This window comes from Diaporthe citri, assembly GCF_014595645.1.
Source record: "Diaporthe citri strain NFHF-8-4 chromosome Unknown scaffold_9, whole genome shotgun sequence".
Lineage (NCBI taxonomy): Eukaryota > Fungi > Ascomycota > Sordariomycetes > Diaporthales > Diaporthaceae > Diaporthe > Diaporthe citri.
Genome location: NW_025064854.1, coordinates 1,547,394 through 1,568,713, shown reverse-complemented (window position 1 = coordinate 1,568,713; position 21,320 = coordinate 1,547,394). Strand labels below are relative to the sequence as shown.

At 25.6% G+C, this 21,320-nt stretch overlaps 2 protein-coding genes across 2 annotated transcripts; one reads left to right on the top strand and one right to left on the bottom strand.

Annotated features, from left to right (window-relative positions):
• Positions 1 to 17,550: 17,550 nt before the first annotated feature.
• INS49_015552 (uncharacterized protein) lies at positions 17,551 to 18,555 on the top strand (the record flags this gene model as incomplete). The annotated part of the gene is made up of 1 exon (XM_043176231.1): positions 17,551 to 18,555. One exon carries the CDS (start codon positions 17,551 to 17,553, stop codon positions 18,553 to 18,555), a length of 1,005 nt encoding a protein of 334 aa, XP_043019686.1.
• Positions 18,556 to 19,461: 906 nt separating this feature from the next.
• INS49_015551 (uncharacterized protein) lies at positions 19,462 to 20,935 on the bottom strand (the record flags this gene model as incomplete). Its single annotated transcript, XM_043176230.1, has 2 exons — positions 19,462 to 20,837; positions 20,902 to 20,935. 2 exons carry the CDS (start codon positions 20,933 to 20,935, stop codon positions 19,462 to 19,464), a joined length of 1,410 nt encoding a protein of 469 aa, XP_043019685.1.
• Positions 20,936 to 21,320: the final 385 nt, after the last annotated feature.

Sequence of the window (21,320 nt, the reverse complement as noted above, 5' to 3'; positions counted from 1 at the left end):
ATAAAGTATTTTAATATCTTTTATTTTATTAAGTATTTAAAGCATATTAAATAAATTCATTTTATAAATAATATTTATTAAGTTTAATCTTAATATTTCTTAAAAAATATACTTAAATAATACTTTTATATTTTAATTAATAATAATTATTAGCTATTTAAAATAATAATAATTTAAGTAATTTATAATAAGTTAAAATTACATTTTATTAAATTTTTCTTAAATATTATAGCTAATTTTAAAATAAATTATTTATCTTTTTATTAAATTATAAAAAAATAAAATATTACTTTATTTCTTTAAACTATTATTATAAATATAAAGGCTTATAATATAAAGCTTTTTATATAACTAATTATTATATTTAAATTACTTACTCTTAAGATTAAGTTTAAACTTTAAAAACTTAATAAAGCAATAATATTAAAAAGCTTTTTAAATAATATTTAAAACTATAAAAGTATAATTCTTAACCTAGCTTAATAATAATATTTATTTACTTAAAATATTATTTATTTTTATTAGCTTATACTTATTTATAAAGGTAAGTTAAACGTTCTTTATGCCTTATAATATTTACCTTTATAGCCTTAATAATAATAATTATAGCAATGCTTTTAAGCATAATTATTTTAAGCTCTTTTATAATATAATTAATTATATATAGCTAATTAAACTTAAAATTAATTTTAATTATTAATTTAATTAATTAATTAAAGCTAAATTTAAAATGCTAAATATAATTAACCTTAGCTGCTATTAAATTAATACATTGCATAGCATTAATAATAAAATAAGCAATAATAACCCGCTTAATAATAACTATAATTAAGAAATCGCTAATAATAGCTTATTCCAAAGAATTATCGCTTACTTACCTTGCAAGCTTTATTTATTATTAAATTATATTAATAAAATCAGCCTTATTAAGCTTATTATAGTAAGTTTGCAAACTTTATAAAGCAACTTAATATGCTTATATATTAACTATCTTTAGTTAAAAAAGTCTTAAATAAAGAGTTTTTTATAAATATAACTGCTAAGGCTTTTAATTATCCCTTTAAGAAAGCATTTTCCATTAATAATTATAATAATTATTTAAATATTGCCTTTTTTAATATATTAACATTATTATTATTTATTTATTATTATTACATTAAATATTTTTATAATAATAATTTATTAATAAATTATATTTACTTTATTCATTTTAAAAAGCCTTAACCTTAATAAAAATAAATATTAATAGCTTTCGCAATTAAGGCGGAAATTACCAGCCCATTAAATAATTAAGGCTTAAATAATGCATTAAAAGATGCCTTAAAGCAGCTAATAAAAAACTAAAAGGCCTTAATATTCTATTAAATATTATAAAAGGCATAAAGGTAATTTAATTATTAATAAAAGTTAACTTAAAACTTAAAATAAGATTTAATTTTCGCTTTTAAATTTATTTATATCTTTTTATTTAATTATTATTTAAATTATTATTAAATATTTACAGTAATATTAATTATAATTAAATAATAATAAATAAATAATAATTATAATAAAATTATCCCCTTTTGCTAATTTATAAATACATATCTTTACTATAATTATATAAACTTAAAACGAAAATTCATAAGTTATATAACTATATATTTATATTATTGCAATTTCTAAGAAAATATATTAACTGTAAAACTATAATAATTACTTTATTTATTTATAAAGTCTTTATAATTAAAAACTTAAAGGCTAATATGCTTATTAATATAAACGCTATAAAATTAAAAGGCTTTAATATTATTAATTTAAAAGAATATATTAATATTAACTCTTGCTATATTTAAATTTTTATAAAAATAAGAAATTATAACCATTTAATAAAGGCTAAAGTACTTATCGCATAATATATTATTATATTACTTAAATTAGCTATTTATTTCCTTATTAAATATTGCTTATATATTAATGATATTTAAAATTTAATATTTATTTTTATATTAACTTAATTTAATACTTATATTTTCCTTATAAATATTTATTTAGCTTATATAATTATTAAGAATAAAATAAATAAGCTTATTATTATACTTAATAAAATATTTATAAAATACTTATATTTTTTAAATTTATAATGCTAAATTTATATTATTAATAAAAATAATAAGGCTATATTTATAACCTTTTATAAATCCTTAAATTCTTAATATTTAAAAATAATGCTATTAAATAATTTTTAAATATATACTTTAATAAGCATTAATATATTTTCTAACCTAAACCTTATTAATTAAAATAAGTTCTTAAGTTTCCTTAATAAAAATATAAATATCTTTAAAGATAAAGATTAAGCTAAAGCTTTATAAAATAAATAGCTTAAGATTTACCTTAGGCAAAATTAATAAAATATAATTTTAAAAAAGTATAAAATTTACCTTATAACCTTAAAAAACACTAAAATTATTAATAAAACTTTAAACAAACTATAAGCTGCTAAAAAAATTAAATAAATAACTTAATTCATTCCTTTTTCTTTCCTTATATTTATTATTTAATAAACTATATTAAATAATACTTAAAAAGGTTGCATAGTAATTAATATTTAAGGATTAAATTACATATTAATTCTTAATATATATCTTATAAAAAGCTAAGATTAAATTCTCTTAAAAATTATAAATATAAAATATATTATAATTCTTAATATTATTACTTTCTTTTATTAATAATAAATCTATCTTAAATCTTAATAAATATTTATTATCATAATAGCTTATGGATAATTTATATTTAATTATGCTATTATAAAATATTATAATAACCTAGCTTATATATAATGATAAATAAATTAACTCCTTAAAGATATACTTATTAAAGCATATATTAATAATATAATTATTATTATAAATAGCTTCTTATAAGACTATATTAATAATATTTATTTAGTTTTTAATTAACTATAATAAAAGAATATTTTAATAAGCTTAAAAAAATCCTATTTTACAATATTAATAGCTATTATGCTTAATCATTATATTAATTCTTTTAGCCTTTTTATAATTAAAAAATGCTTAAAGGCTATTAAAGCCTTGGAATTTCCTTGCTTATTAAAGGATTTAAAATATTTCATCAGCCTTATAAGCTATATAAAACATAATATTCTACGTTTTATAATAAAGATTAAGCCTCTTAAATAATAAAAAACAAATCTTTATTAATTAAATGCTTTAATAAAGCTAAAGGGTAAAATAGCTTAAGAAAATTAAATAAAATAAATTATATTTACCTTACCTAATAATGCAAAAAAAGCTACCTTTAATATTATAAAATAAAACTTAATTAAGTTTATATTTATTATATATTTTAATTTAAAAAAACGTTTATTTATTAATTTTAATATATTTATATTTAAAATTAAAGTATAAGTTTATTATATAGCGAACTTAGCCATAAGGAAACTTATAAAAAATAGCTATATTATTATATACTTATTATAAACTTTAATTAAAATAATTACATACCTTAGCCGCACTTTATTCTTTATAAAATGCTAATATTAAGCTATGGAAATAAAACTTTTTAATTATATATAGGTACTTAAAAAATATTAATATTAAATTAATATTACTAAGCATTATCTTATAATTTATATAAACTATTTAGCAATTCTTATCCTTTTTAAATAATTTAACATTATTAACTTTATTATAGCTTTAATAAATAATAAGAAATTAATTTATACCCTTAAATATATTAACGCTTTTAAAATTAATTTATTATATAAATTAAGAAAAGAAAATATTATATTAAATATATTATTATATATATTATTATTAAACGTATTACCGCTAATTAAAGATAATAAATTAAATGTTTTCTTAAATAATTAAAATAAATATTAATCGTTTTTCTTGGAAATGCGCTTAATAACCCTTATAATACCTTTAAAACTAAATTTATAAAACGAAAATATATATATTTATTACGGTTTAGGCTTTGCTCATTGTGATTAGTTAATAGGCTTTGGCCTTATAAGAATAGGCTTTAGCGCGGATATAAACGGGAAGTAAACCTTTTCCTTTATACTTTAAATATAAACCTTATTTAAATACCTTACGGTAAATAACCTAAGGCTAGCCTATAATATATATTTAAAGTTTTCTTATATTATAAACTTATAATATAATTATATAAAACTTAATATAGCAAAACTTAAAAAGAATAATAATAGCTCGTTAAACCCTTTTTTATTTAAAGAAACTCTTATCTTAAGAATACTTAGCAACTTAGTTAATAAAAATAAGGGTTAAATTTATAATAAATAAAAAGGTAATTAACGCTAAAAAGGCTTAATTTTTTTATATATTTAATTAACTAAGAACTTTCTATAATTAATTTTTATCTTATATTAATTTTATAAAGATATTTAAGGGGTAGTTAAAAAGCTTTTTAAAGAAGATTTACTTTATGCTTAGGGACCCTTTTAAGCAAAGGCATATTAAGCTTAGCTTAATTGCATTGCAGTAATGCCACGGGGAAGGAATGGTAGAATTTCTTACTTAATTTAATTAATTAACTTATATAGCAAAGGCTTAAAGTTAGCTAAATAAATATAAAATACTATTAATAATTAATAGCTTAATCTTTATAGCAAAAGCTTAACTTAATTATAAGGAATAGCTAAATATATTTAAGGCCTTTTATTTTACCTTGCAGCAATATAAAAGCGTTTTTAATATTATAGCAAGGGAAAATAATACTTAACTTTAAAATAGCAAAGCAATAAATATTAATATTATAGCAATTTTAATAAATAAAATTAAGTATTTTTATTATAAATTAGCCTTAAGCATTTGCTAAAAGGTACTTAAAAGGAGTTATAAATTATAATATTTAAAAAGTAAGTTAAGCCTTAAAAGGGCTTAACTTTAAATTTATCTTTTAAGTATATACCTCATTATATAAAAGGATTAAATGCAATATAAGCTTGGCATGAATATGCATTATGGCTTAAGCAATAGCTTAAGCTTATTACATAGCCCCTTTTCTACTTTTATATTGCATATAATAGGAATTAAACCTAAGGCTCTTGCAATCTTATACTAATTATATATTTACCTTACTATACATTTATTTCAAGGCTATATTTATTCACCTTAAAAGCAATAATCATTTATTTCATTCTTATATTAACTATATTTATATATTATGCTTAATGTAATATAATATAAAGTATATATTATGCATATTATAAGTTATTATAATATAATAATATTATTATTATATATATAATCCTTTATTAATATATTATAATTATATATAAGTTATATATATTATTAGCCTTAAGCTATAGCATACCCTTATTAATATATTAGCGTTATTTATTATAGCTATTACCCTTATATTATATTTATTATTGCTATTTAAGATAACTTTCCTATAATTATACTCCCCTTTATAATTCCTTTTTTTTAATATTATATTATTATTATAATATACTTATTATATACGCTATTTTATTACCTTTATATAATCTTTTTATTACTTTTATAATTATTTTTTTATTTATATTAATTACCCCTTAGCTTTATCTTACCCTTAATTAAAAAGCCTTTTTTAACTTAATTAATATTTATATAATCTTTTAGCTTTTTTATAATTTAATCCTTTAACTATTTATTTTTATGTTTATTATGCTTTTTTTATAGCCGCCCTTTTTTATTAAAAAGCCATTACCTTAATATATTAATACCCTTTTAATCCCTTAATAGTTCCTTAATATACCCTTCTTTATTTATATTTTATTTATTAAGCGCTCTTCCTTTAGCTTATTAATACCCTTTTAATCCCTTAACATCCTTCTTAATACTTACTTCCCTCCCATTATATAAAAAAAAGAATAAGAAATAGCTTTTATTATAAGTTTTAATAATTAGCATAACGGCTTTAATATAACCGCTGCTAATAATAATAGCAATAATAAGCTGCTTTATTGCTTTAATAATATAACTTTTAAGGTTATTTTATCTTTCCCTTAGCATAAGTTTATTATAATTATTAATTAAATATAAGGATATTATATTATAAGATTATATTAAGTGCTTAGTAATTTTAATAATAAGGATTAATAGCTTGCTAAGTAGCTGCCCTTTTCTTATAAATTATGCATTGCAACTTTTTATAAAATTAATAAGCTATTTATTTATATCCTTAAAGGTTATAATATATCTTATATTAATTGCCGTTATTATAAGCATAAATATATTTAGCATATATATGCATTTACTAATTTATTGTTATTGCAAAATATATAATATTATTTAAAGGAAGTAATTATTATTAATAATAATTATATTTTTATCCTTAAATAAGTTAAGTTTGCTACCCTTGCTTATAATAATATAGCTATATTTACCCTAGCCTTTAATTATATTATTATTAATTTCTATAAAGCTATAAGCATTATGCTAATAAAGCCGCCCTTTATTGCCCTTATTATTTACTTAAGCAGCTATGTTTATTTTTATAATATAGCCTTAATTAATGCTCTTACTAACCCTATTAAAAGTATACCCTTAATCTTATTATAGCTTATTAATATATTTTTATCTTCTGTTAATATTAACGTAATTATGCATTATATTAATAATATTAGCGTTAATAATTATTAATTAACTTATTTTGCTTAAGGAATAATAAATACCTTTATAACCCTTAATAATAATTAAAGAGCTAAGATTAATTATTACGTTAATAATATATATACCCTTAATATAAATACCTCCCTTATTTTTTTCTTATATTTATATTAATTTAGCCTTAAGCATATTTTAATATATTTAAGGATTGTTATTATAAGAAGTTTAATGTAATAATTAATGCCTTAAATGCCTTTGCTAGTTAAGTTTTTAATGCTAAGTAATATAATTATAATTTAAGTTATTATTATATTTATAATAAGTTTAAGGAAGAAGAGTAAAAAGATAAAAAAGAAGACTTTAAGAATTTGCCCTTTTTTAATTGTAATGCCCTTTATTATAAGCATTAATTAGCTTAGCTTATTATTATAGCTATAATAAGTTTAAGTAATTAAAAGCTTTATTTTTAAATAAAAAGTTTATAAGTTTAACTCTTATTATTATTAGGTTATTATAGCTTTATTATTAATCCTTATAATTTTTAATTTTATAATTAAATATTTTTAATATATTTATTTAAATAAATAATAATAAAGAAATTTTAAAAGGGTAATATGCTTAGTATAATTTTGCCTTATAGGAAACCGGCTATATGGCTTAGTTTTCTTTTAGCTTAATATATTACTTAGTTTTTATAAAAGGGAAATTTAGTTTATTTATTAAGCAGGTATATAATAAGTCTTAATTAGTTAAAAGCATTTATATGTAAATAAGGTTATAAATTTAAAATCTTATTATTACCATGCCTTACTTAAGCATAATAAATACTTAAGGCTTGCCTTGCAACTTTATTTAAATAGCTTATAATAGCATAATAAGATCTTACTTATTTTTATTCCATCTTTATTTATAATTCTCATTACCTTATATTATGCCTTTAAATAAGCTTATTAAGCTTAATACAAGCTTATTTTATAACTACCTTAAATAAGCAATTTCTTATAAATAATAATATCCCCTTATTACGCCTTAAATAAATTAAGGGCCATTAATTTTTATAAGTTTTTAAGGGGTTTTTATATTAATATATCTTAGCTTTTCCATTTAATATAAACTTATTTTTTAAAAAGATTGTTTTATAAGTACCTTAGTACGTTTTTAATTATTAAGATTTTCTTTATAAGGTATTTCTTATCTTAACCCTTATTTACTTTATTTAAAATTAATATAGCACTTAATTAAGTATTTATAAATATTTAAGTAAGTAGTAAATCCTTTATAATATGCTTAACTTAATTAATATTAAAGATGGAATAAACTTAACTTAATATATTTAAAATAATTATTTAAGGCATAAGGATATTCATTATAATATATTTTTAATATAGCTAATTAAGCTTCTTTATTAATTAAGTAATTTAAAAGTATCTTAAAAATAGCTATATTTAGTTATTAATGTAAAACCTTTTCATTATTTAGCAGCGTTTATTAGCTATCCGTTTTTATTATTATTAAGTAAAAATAATAGCGGCCTAAGCAATATTTATTTTAATCTAGAAATAGTTTAAAAAATGCAGCTGCCCAGCCCTTAGGATTAGCTATAAACGTTATTATATTTAAGGGGCCTAAAACTACTTATATATTAAACCTATTTACTAACTAATTTAAGCTCCAACTAATTATTATTAAATCCTTATTATTTAGCGTTATTTAGCAAGCTAAAAGGTAGTTAGCTTAATTATTTTATAAAAAGGTAATAATATTATGTAAATACTTTTACATTTCTTAATTTATTTACTTTATATTACTATTTATTTTAAGATAGTATGCTATAAATAAGAAACGTTCTATACTTACTTAAGCATATAAAGAAGCTTAAAACGCTCCCGTTTAATTAAAGCTTTGGTTGCTAATAATAAATATAGGAAACTTATAGTAACGTTATTATAAAGTAATAAAACATTATATATAATTCTTTATAGTTATAAAGTGCATTGCTTTTAAGAAAATCTATTTTAAAAAGCAGTTTATAATAATTATTAAGTAATATAAGCTACTTTTATAAGTTAATAAATTTATTATAAAGTTAATAAATATCTAGGATTAATAGCAATTTAAAGGAAGAATAGGGTAAAGCAAGCCTTATTATAATTATTAATTAAGCTAGGTTTAGCAGCATATATTATAATTTTAAATGAAATGCTAAATTGCTTATAATATATTATTTTAATAAAAGTTATATAAAAAGATTTAAAAGGTTCCTTTTTATCTTAAATACCTTATTATAAGAAAGTTATAGGCTTGTTATAACATTAATATAATAAGTAGTTTTTAACTTAAGAGCTATAGCTAGCCTTAAAATTAAAATGCGCTACATGCGCTAAAAGTATAATTAATAATTTAAGCTGCTATTTTAGCTTCCTTAAGAAATTATTGCTAGCTAAATATAATTATCTTATAATAAATTTTATATTATAAATCTTATTAAATTCCCTTATTTTAAAGCATAATTAATGTAAATTTATTAAATAGCTATAACTTTATAAGTATAATAGCATAAATATTAAAGATTATTATTAAAATTAATTAAAGCATCTTAATTATGCAATCCTTCTTTAAGGTTATTTTATCCTATTTTTATTACAATAATGCATTAAGATGCTATGCTTATATTTTTAAGTAATATTAAAGATTATAGCAAAAAAGGAATAAAGTTTTAGCTTATTAAGCCTGCCTTTTTAAAAGGAATTAAGGGTTAATAAAGTACTTAAGATCCTTATAATTTATAAGTATTATAAATAAGCGAAATATACTTTAAAGCATAGGTAATTATATTTTTAAGGCCTTAATTACTATTAATAGCTTTTTATTATAAATAATATAATTTCATTATATTAAAGAAAGCTTTATAAAGTAATAAGTAATTAAGTAAAGAGCTTTTTTTTTTTAAATTAATAAGTATGCATTAAGGGTTATCTTTAAGCAATCTACCTTTATTATTATATTTAAATTTAAATTTTATTTAGCTAAGATTAATGCCTTTATAAATATTATTTTAAAATAATAAAAGGCCTTATTTTTTTTGCTTTTTTATTAAAAAGAAGTTCCCTTAATAATAAAATAAAGAAGGGAGTTAATAATTTTAAAAAAGTTTTTAATAAAGTTATAATAAAAGTTTGTAAATTTTATAAAGCTTTAAATGCTATAAATTATTTATAATGCTTTTTATTTTTAAATTGCCTTAACCTTTTTTAAATTTACTTAAATGCTTATTTTAGCTATAGCAATAAAGCTTAAGTACTTTACTTTCTTTATTATAAACTTATACTTATCTTAATTTAAGTTTAATTTAGCATTTTATAAATAATATAAAACCTTTTATACCTTCCTTATATAATTTCTTTTTAAGCTTAAAAAGAATATTAATATATTATTTAAGTATATTATTATATAATCTTTTAAAATATTAATTAAAATTAAGTTAATATATTATTAAAATATAATAAGTATATTAAATAAATTAAAGGGGTAGATTAATTATTTAAATAACTTAAATTAAGTTTAAAATGCTATTAAATATTCTTACCCTTTTATTATTTATATTTAATAAAAGGTTGCATAAATATTTAACTTTATAAACTATTAAGTATTAAAAAGAGAATATAATATTTCCTTAATAAGGGGGAGGGGGTAATGATTTTGCTAAGTTATTTTATTAAAGGCATAATAATTTATATAAAACCGCTATCCCTTATTTACCTTGCATATTAAGAAAACTAAGGCTGCTATAAATAAAAAGCTAGCCCTTACTTAGCTTTTATTATAAAGTTTTATAACTTATTTTTATAGCTTAAATAGTTAATTTTAAAGCATATTATATAATAAGCTTTATAATAATGTTAGCATAAACTTATCTTTTATTAATAATAAATAAATATAGTAATTAAACTAATTTTAATATAATAAAAAAGCAAAAGCTTATTCCTTATTAAAAAAATTAGCAAAGTTTTATACTTCCTTTAATAAGGGCTTAGCCTTATATTATTTTATATTATTATTATTTCTTTCTTAAAAAGCTATAGCTTAAAGGATTTATATAACCTTACTTAAGCTTATTTTTATTAAGATAATATTTATTATCTTATTATAAAATAAGCAATTTATTTACGCTTTTATAGCCGCTTTAAAAATTAATTAAGCTAAATTACTTATATTTTACTAACTTTCCTTCTTTATAACTATCCTTTAAGCCATGCTAATTATTATATAATTATAAGCTAAGTTTAGCAAAACATTATAATAATGTAATTAAAATAAACTTAGTAAAAGAAAATAAGCCATGCTTAAAATTATATAAGCTAAAATAAGGACTTATTATATATTAATATTTAAGGAAAGCTATATTATATATATAATATATTAACTTTATAATAAGCTAATAATTATTCTTAAGTTTCTTAAGATAAGTAAAGTTATTAGCTTTAATTTTACCTTTTATGCTTATTATTTACTTATAATAATATAATAGCTATACTTATTATTTACTTAAATAATAATAATATACTTATAATTTATAATAATAAAAACTAAGAAAGAAGGCTTATTTAATTTATTTTATATTTATTAATATTATTTTTATATAAATTAAGCCTATAAAAAGGGCTTATATTCTTAAGCAAAACTTTATTTAAAAGTTAATCTTTTCCTTTAAGGCTAATAAGGTTTTTTTTATAAAATATAGCTAGCTTTATAATTTAAACTTAAATTAGCATAATTATAAAAAAGAGTTTGCAATTCATTATAAAGTATTCTTATTAATTATAATATAAGCATACTTTATATCCTTGCTAAGCCTTTTTTTTAAACTTAAAAATTTAAAATACCTTAGCTTAGCTGCTAATTAGTTAAGAGGAAGAAATACCTTAATACCCTTATAGCCCTTTATTCCTAGCGCCTTAGCCCCTTATTATACCCATTATAGCTATATTCATTATTATTACATCCCAATTTATTGCTTATTACCCTTAGGTTAAGAGCTTTAAAAAGTATAAAGTTAAGCCTATATATTATTAGCGCTTAAGGTTTTATACCTTTAACTTATAAGTAATTTAATAATATACATTTATTACCTTATTATAATTTATATATAAAATTAATGCTTTAATAGCTTTATTATAAAGTTATAAAGAAAGCTAATTATAAAAGTAATTTAACTTTACTTTACTTAATTATTTAAGGCTTTTAGCTTATATTATTAATTATTTAAATTAAATATAAAATTAAGCAAAGCTATTATAATTTTATATTTAAAATATTTTAAACTTAATTAAAGCAGTTATTTATTAATATAAGTTTTTATAATAATGCTTTAAGTATTTAAAGAATTTATTTATATTAAAGTTATTTTAAAGCTTGCTTTATTTATAAAATATTGCAATATATAATTATACCTTAACAAATAACTAATTTTATAAAAAAATCCAATATTCTTAAGAACCTTTAATAAAGTTTATATTAATTTATAGCTTATATTACATTATAATCTTTTAAGCTAAAAAGCTATCTTAGCTATTATTAAATAAGGGCTTAATTAAAAGTAACTTATATTAAATTAAAAATAAGTTAAAAAAGTTTATATATATTTTAAGCTTTATAAGTTAATAAAATATTGCTATAAGGAAAGATATAATGGCATTATTATTAATATTAATAAGCATTATTATAAATAGCTAAGGAAGTTAAAGTGCTTTTTAAGTATTTTTATAGCTTAATATTAAAGTAAATTAAGAAATTCTTAGCTATATATTTTATAAAAAGGTTAATATTTTAAGTATAAGGTTATTTATCTTTATAATATAAATATCCTTCTTAATATAATTTAAAGATTGCAATTTAATATTATAGGTTAGCCTTAAGCATTTATTAAAAAGTATTTAAAAGAAATTATAAATTATAATATTTAAAAAGTAAGTTAAGCTTTAAAAGGGCCTAACTTTAGATTTATCTTTTAAGTATATACCTCATTACGTAAAAGGGTTGGGTGCAGTATGGGCCTGGCATGGGCATGCATTATGGCTTAGGCAATAACCCAAGCCCATTACAATTTTACATATAACCAACTTAGCCATTATAAGTATAATTATCTTAACCGCTATAAAAAAATAAAAGTATAGCTTTTATTAACTAAGGTTAGCAAGGGAAAGGAGTTTATTTAAAAGGGTATAAAATTTTTTCTATAAAATAAGGCTTAAAAGCAATATTAACTTAGCGCTAACTTAAATTTAAAGTAAATTAGCTATGTATTAGCTAATTCAGCCCTATGGAAATGCTTAAAATTTAGAAAATTCTTGCTAATAAAGCAAATTACTTATAATTAAGCATTAATTAATTATAAATTATATAATAAATTTATAATCTTAAGGTTTTAAATAAGAGAGCTTATATAAAAGGCTTGCATTAAAGGATTATAAAAATATTATTAATTTAGCTATTAATTTATGCTTAAATAATTATTTTTTATTAATTTGCTTTAGCTAGCATGTTAAATTATAAGGGCTAAAGCATGTTAATTATAAATAATAAGCTAAGCCTTTAATATAATTAAAAGGTATTAAGGTATAATTAAATAGCTAAGTAAAAAGTAATATTTAATTTATAACTAAATTATAATATCCTTTATTTTTTATTATATAGCTATCCTTTAAGGCTTATTATAAAAACTTAAAGAAGGAGGATATATTACGGTTTAGGCTTTGCCCATTATAATTAGTTAATAGGCTTTAACCTTATAAGAATAGGCTTTGGCACGGATATAAATAGGGAATAAACCTTTTCCTCTGCACTTTAAATATAAACCCTATTTAAATACCTTACGGCAAACAACCCAAGGCTAGCTTATAATAATATTAAAATATCTCTTAATTTTCATAAGCACCTTTAAGATAGCTATTAAATAAACCTTTAATAAATAAAAATTTTAAATATAATATAGCAAAATAATGCTTTTTAAGAAAATAAAGCTATCTTTTTATTTAAAATTTGCTTTAACCTTATTTAAAAAATATTAAATAAAGATAAAACTTTTTATTTTTATATCCCTTAATTATATATAATTAAAATCTTAAAACTTATTTATATAAGTAGCCATTATAGTTATGCTTAACTTAGCAAATTTCTTTAGCCTTTTTATATTAAAAGATTGCATTTTAAGCTATGTAAATTTACCCGTCGCTACCTTAATTGCTAAGTCTTTAATATTAAAAGACATAAATCTTATAAGAGCTTATAATTATTGCTTAGCCTATTATATTTATATTATTAAATTATAATAAACTTTATTTTTAAATTTTCCTTAATAAAAGGCTATAATTATATCCTTTTAATAATTTATAAATTTTTAAAGAACTTATTGTTAATGCTTAAAAAATTAATATAAAAAACTATAAAATAAGCCTTTTTTTTGCTATAATACTTACTTTAAAGTAATTAAGATTATTTAAAAGTTATCCTTTTAAACCAAAATCTTAAATTCCTATTAAGTATTTAATTATTAATATAAAAATTATTTAAAATAAAGCTACTTTATATAATTATATATTATTTATAAACTAATAACTAATTAAAAAGAATGATATAAACCATTAAATTTATGCTTTATTACTTTATTTACAGCCTTAATAATTCACGAAAATAATTAAATACTTTACTATAAATATAATTTAAATACTATAATAATAAATCTTAAGCAATTAAGACTTTCTTAAATAAAATTATTAAAAGCTTTACTCTTAATAATATTTTAAATATTATTACAAACTAAGTACCTTATTAATTATTAAACCTTCCTTAAAGCTATATTTATATATATAATGCCTTAGTACTTATAATAATAATAATAAAAGCATATTTTAATAAATAACATTTTATATAATTCTTTAAAGTTAAAGCATAAATATTACTTTAATTATATAAAAAATATAAAATTTTATAAAATATTAATTATAAATATAAATTATAATATATAGGCCCTTTTAAAGTTATAAAAAGGATTAGCTATTTTATATATTAACTTAACTTTCTATATATATAAAAGTTAAAGCATAATATTATTTTTATTAATTACCTTAAGCTATACCCTTTAAATTTATTTAATTAAAATATACCTTAAATTAAACTTATTTAAATTAAAGATTATATAAAGCGCATAATTAATTAATAATACTTAAAATTAAAGAATATAAAATATCTTATTAAATATATTAAATTAAAACCTAAATTTTAAGAATAAATAACCTTGCTATAATTAAGACTTAATATATAATTATTACTTAATAAATTTACTTATAAATAACTATTTATTATAAATTTAATATAATAATTACTATTAATAACTATTATTAATAATTATTATTAATAATTATTATAATAACTTATAATAATATTTACTTAAAAACTTTAAATAAAAAAATAAGATAAATATAACATTACTTAAAGCATAATTTTAATTCTTTTATAAAAATTATAAACTTTTTCCTCTTTTTTATTTTTTTATTTATCTTTATTTAATAAAAAATATACTTAAAACAGCCTTATAATTTAAGCTTATTATTAATAATAATAATAAAAAAAGATAAGAATAAAAAGCTATTTAAAAATAAACTTAAATAGCGTAAATTTAAAGTAAAGTGTTAAGCTATAAATCTTTTTTAAAATCCAAAGCTTTAAATTAAAAATATTAATAATATTATATATTAAAATAATTAAATTAGCTTAATAATTATTATAAAAAACTTATATATTATATTATAAATAATTCTTAATTTTAATAATATTAAAATTAATAAACTTAATAAAATTATAAATTTCCTTATCCTTATTTACTTAATATAAAAGTAAAAATATAATAAAAAGCTTTTATAATTTATTAAAAAGCATAAAAAAAATATAAATAATAAATATATATTTATAATAAATTATAAAATATTATTAATAAAAAATTTAATTAATATCTTTTTTATATAAATATAAAGATAAATTAATTAATTAAAAAAGCTTTAACTTTATTATATTCTTTATAATATTTATTTAATATAATAAATTATAATATTTCTTTTTCTTAAGCTAAATCTTAATTTAAATTTAAAAGATTTTTAAGTAAAAGTAATTTTAATAAAAATATTAAAGCTATTAAATTTATATATAATAAAATTAAAGAAAACTTACTTAAAAAACTACCTTTTCTTAATAATTATTCCTTTAATAATAATTTTAATATCTTTATTATATTATTTTAAATTAAAAAATATAATTTATTAAAGAAAATTAATTAAAAAAAATTTAATATAATGCTTATAATAAATTTATAATATAACTTAAAAAAAATAAAGTTTAATATATTCTTATAACTTATTATATTTCTTATTAATAATATAATAACTTATTAATTTATATTACCTTTCTTATTTATAATAAAATATATTAATACTTATTTATATTTTTTATTAATAATATCTTTATTTTTAATAAAATAATAAAAATATAAATAATATAAAATAAAAAATATTAAATTTATTACTAAAGTTAATAAATAATAAGCTTAAATTATAAAATTATAATTAAAAAATATTAAATTAAATACTTAATAAAACTTATTTTAAATATAACTTAATCTTAACATTATATATATTATTAACTTAAAAGATTAATTAATTAAGAAAAATAAATAAATTAATACTTTAAAAAGCAATTATTATACTTTATTTATTAAAATAATTATAAATAAATTTAATGCCTTTTTTATTATTTAAAATATTATAAATATTATTATTAAATTACTTAATAATAAATATACTTTTAAAATAAAACTTTTTATAAATAATTTTAAATTAAGTAAAAATATAAAAGTAATTAATTATAAAAAATATAATAAATTATAAAATAAACTTTAAAATAATTTTAATATTTTAAAAAATAAAAATAAAAATTATAAGAAAAATAAAGATAATTTAAGCTTAATACTTTGCTTAAAAGATAAAATATAAGATAATTAATTTATTAAATATACCTTTTAAAATTATTTATTAACTATAAGGGCATTGCTATTTTTTAAAGGGGGTAAATTATAAGGAAGGAGCATTGCATAAACCCCTTATAAGCATTAATAAGTAGTCCTCGGCCCCTTGGCCCTTTGGCATAAACTTAGACAGAACCACAACCAGAAACTGAATACAACCCTCTTATTGCAGAACCCCCTGACAGTTGTGGCCCAATTTAGCAGATGCGCAGGGACTCCCCGGCAGTTTCAGGGCCCCAACCCGTAAAAGGCGGGGCGCAGTCGGGCCCTTGGCGAGGGCTCAGTGGTGGCCTCTGGGCTAACGACTCCCGCCACCGAGCCGCAGCAGACGACAACTTTATTCCAAGGCCCTATCGGTCCCTGTCGGCCCCTCCCCATGTCCGACTCCCAGCCCGCCGGGCATCAACAACTGAATGATAAAAAAGACAATTCCCCCACACCCAGCGGTCATGCCGACGACCTCCTGGTCTTTGGTTCCGTGAAGTAAAACCATCTATTAACAGCCAGGTCGTTGCGACGACGCGGCAATCGAGTTCGGTGATGCGACAGGCAAACCAGTAAACCGAGCCACGGCAACCACAACCCAACTAACTCACCGACCAACCCCAGCGCTAGACGGTCTCCATTCCCCAGTCCCCATCCCCCAGCCACCGCAGACCAGACACCTGCCGTCATCGCCACGGAGACATATCTACATCCACCCGCGCAGCCAGCGAGGCGAGGCGCACGACGGGACAGAAAAGAGGCCTCGTTCTCGAGATCGTCGCCCACGATCAATTAGCCTGTCCCGCTATTACTACTCCTTTTCCCCAACTCTCGGCCCGTCTCGACCACTCGGCAGATCCATCGAAAATGTCCTCAACAATGACCCTGACGATGCCTGCCCTCCCGCAACCAAGACTCAGCACAATCCCCTGCTGCCCCAGCTGCGGCAACGACCTCTCCCTCTCCTTCATCCCAAAGGACCTCTCCACCCCCGATGCCCAGGCGACCGCCCTCACCGCCGCCCAGAAGCAGATCGAAGACCTCGAGGCCCAGGTCCGCCTCCTGAACCAGAAGGCCACCGCCGCCGTCGACCGCTGGGCAGACTACGAGGACGAGCTGGGCAAGCTCAAGTCCGAGCTCAAGAGGCGGAACAACAGCGCCCCCGCCGCCAGGCCCCAGACGCCCACCCTGCGCGAGACGCCCTCGTCCCCGGCCACCAACAGCACCCTCGGCAGCCCCAGCGCCGCCGTCACGAGCTTCGCCTCCGCCGCGAGCAGCCGCATCTCCGCGTACCTGTCCCGCAAGTCGACCCCGAACCTCAAGGCCCAGCAAGGCCACCAGAGCTCGCTGAGCACCTCTTCGCTCCTCCCGCAGCCCGCGGGGCCGGCCGCCGGCAGCCCAGGCCACCAGAGCAGCCGGAGCACATCCTCCCTCGCACCACCACGGACGCCCGGCGGGAACGGAAGCAACGGGCCACCGCCACCCCTGACGCCCCTGACGCTCTCCCTGTCGGGCGGCAAGGTGACCTGGACTCCCGGCCACAGCCCGGCCCCCTCGAGCGACGACCTGCTGGAGGCGCTGACGCGCGAGCAGCAGCTGCGGCTGGCGGCCGAGGGCAAGCTCAACGACTCGAGCAAGGAGATCGAGGACCTGAGCGTGACTCTGTTCGAGCAGGCCAACGAGATGGTCGCCAGCGAGCGGCGGGCCCGCGCCCGCCTCGAGGAGCGCGTCGGCGAGCTCGAGCGCCGCGAGGGCGAGAAGAAGAGGCGCCTCGAGAGGCTCGAGCAGGCCATGGGCCGCATCGAGAGGGCGCGCGCGCTGCTGAATGGGGGGAGCGACGGCGGTGGGGCGGACAAGAGGGTTAGTGCGTGATGAGGCTTCTTTGGGGGTTGTTATTCTGTACATTTACATGTCTATTCTTTCTTCCTTTCTCACCTTCTTCTTTGTTCTGTCGCTATGATACCATGATGGGATGACTACTACTACTATTACTGCATTGAGTAAAAACTGGACTCAGGGAGAGATTGTTAATGAGCCCTTTGATATGGGGAAAAATCGGTCATGGATACGGCTAGATTGTAATAATGCGTCAAGTCAACGCGGAAATTTTGGTAGACGTTCGTTTCATCACATATTCAGCTTTTCTAAAAGGAGAACGGATATTCGCACCTGTAAAACCAGATGGTACACCAGTCCATCACTGACGCCACAGCTACAGCTCATCACCCAAGCCTATTTGCATACTTCCACGTCTAATACATATATACCTAAAACTTATGCACTCAACACCTATATACCTAATTTATATACTTAATAGGGTACTAAGTGTATAGGTGCTAGGCACGTGAGTGCTAGGTGTATAGGTGCTAAGTATATGGGTGCTAGGCGTGTGGGTGCTAGGCGTGTGGGTGCTGGCTTGTGGGTGCTGGGTGCTCGGTATGTGAATTGGGTATGGGTATTGGTTTAGTGCTGGTGATGTACTGGTGTACCATCCGTTTTTGCAGGTGCGAATATCTGTTCTCTTCTAAAGCAGACATGATGGTTTGGTATGAATAATGCTAAGTAGTCAGACAGTGGCTTTGTGACCTGCCCACTCTTCTGGTATCAACCCTGTACTAGATGCAAATCTTGAATCGACTTGTACCCGACCATGAAAACCAATTGTAATCACGTAAGCATGCCTTGAGTCTAATAGACGTCGGGTGTTGATTTTTTTCAAGGGATAGTCAACCGGTTCCAACGCCTCGGAGAACTTCGCGACTCGCATCACGTGCTCGCTCAGCTGTTCCTGGGACTGCCGCTTCTCTCTCGCTTCGGGCTGGCTGACCGTCGCGTTGGGGTATCAGTTTTCTTTGGGCTTCTGGCCCTTTCAGGTGTGCCCTCGCGCTTGGGGCTCGGGCTCTTTGCCAGCTTCTCCTCCACCTTGACCTTCTGTTGCGCCGCGCTCTCACCACCATTGACGCCGCCAGGCTGGTTCCACCGGCTGATCATGCCCTCGACCTGGGGGCCCCAGACGTCCTCCCCCTTGGCGAGGTCCTCGTACTCGAGGCAGTTGGGCCCGCCGAGCACGAAGTCACCCTGTCGTTTCCGCACCAACTCCGTCATCAACCCCGCCGAATCTAACTTCTCGCCCAGGTCGTGGGCCAGCGACCGCACGTAGAAGCCCGACGTGGCTGTCATGCGGATCTTGACGGCTGGAGGGCCCTTGTCTTCCCATGGGGCAGCCGTGCCTTCTTGGACGGGTGGGACAAGGTCGGAGCCCCTGCCCTTGGGTGGAAGCTCGCCCAGTGCGCCCGACATGACTGGCGAGGTGGGCTTATCCTTGCTGTCCGCGCCGGTTGGGGTCTGAGGCTGGTTGCTGTCCTTCTTTTGCTTCTTGGCCTGGCGCTCCTTGACCAGGTCGTCCTGCCTCTCCTCGAACTTGCGCTTCAGGTCCTCGTGCTCCGCCAGCGCCTGGGTGTCAGCCTCCTCTTGCTCGGGCGTCATCGTCTTGCCTGCGGCCTGATCCCTCTCGACGCGCCACAGCTGCTCGGCATACTGCTTCTCCGCCGCGGTGGCCTCGGCCGTTGGCCAGTAGTGGGTGTGCGTCCCGGGCTCGTAGTAGTCAAGCATCTCCAGTTCCGTGACGGTGACCTCCCTCGTCTGGATCTCCCTGGGGATGGGCTTGCCCTCGCGCGCGTACTCGTATAGTGGTTTACCCTCCATCTTGAGTGCGGAGAATAGCGGTGGCATCTGCTGGTAGGTGCCGCGGAAGTTCTCCAGGGCCTCCAAGACCTTCTCTTTCGTGATGTGGTCGTATGGTCGCTTCTTGAGCAGATGACCGCATCGATCGTACGAGTCGGAGGAGGCGCCGAAAACGACGACTGTCTCGTAGGTCTTGGTGCAGCCGAGGAAGCTGGAGAGCGCCTTGGTGCCTTTCCCACAGCCAAGGATGAGAACGCCCGTGGCCATCGGGTCCAAGGTGCCGCCGTGTCCCATTTTCACCTCAATCGCGCGCTTGACCTTGCGACGGCGGTTTTGCTGGAAATTCGACTCCCTTTGGCGGGTGGCCTTCTCTTGGTCGAGCATGGGCTTGAATACATTGGAGGGATTGAAGTAGGTCTTGCAGTCGCGGATGACCTGGGCGGAGCTCATACCGTACGGCTTGTTGATGGCTGGAGAAAATAGTCAGACAAAGTCAAGTGTCACTATGAATAAGAATTGGTGGGCGCAACATACCGAAGACGCCATCGAGCACTTGTTCTGCCGCCATTTTGAACAGCCGCTGGGCTTGCATGTAGCTGCGCTGCAAGCAAATGGTGGAGTCAAACCGACGAGACAGCCAGAAACGAAGTAGTTTATGCAACGGAGAAAAACCACACGACCGCCTTGAGCTCTAGAAGTGAGGTCAATGCATTTATGTCAGCAAGCGTGTAGACAGCGGTTGGGATTGGGGCCGTTTTCTTCAAATGGCTGCAGAGCGGGCCATTCTGCTGCAGGGCAACACAACAATACAGCAATGGAAGGGGAGCTGGGTCGGTTATTTTTTGCGCTTCGGCGATTTTCTGGTAGTGCAAGCTCGATTGAGAAGGCGGCTCTTATCGATATCGATTGTCACCCGCGAACAGGGGTATCATCCCTGCCCACCCTGCAACAAA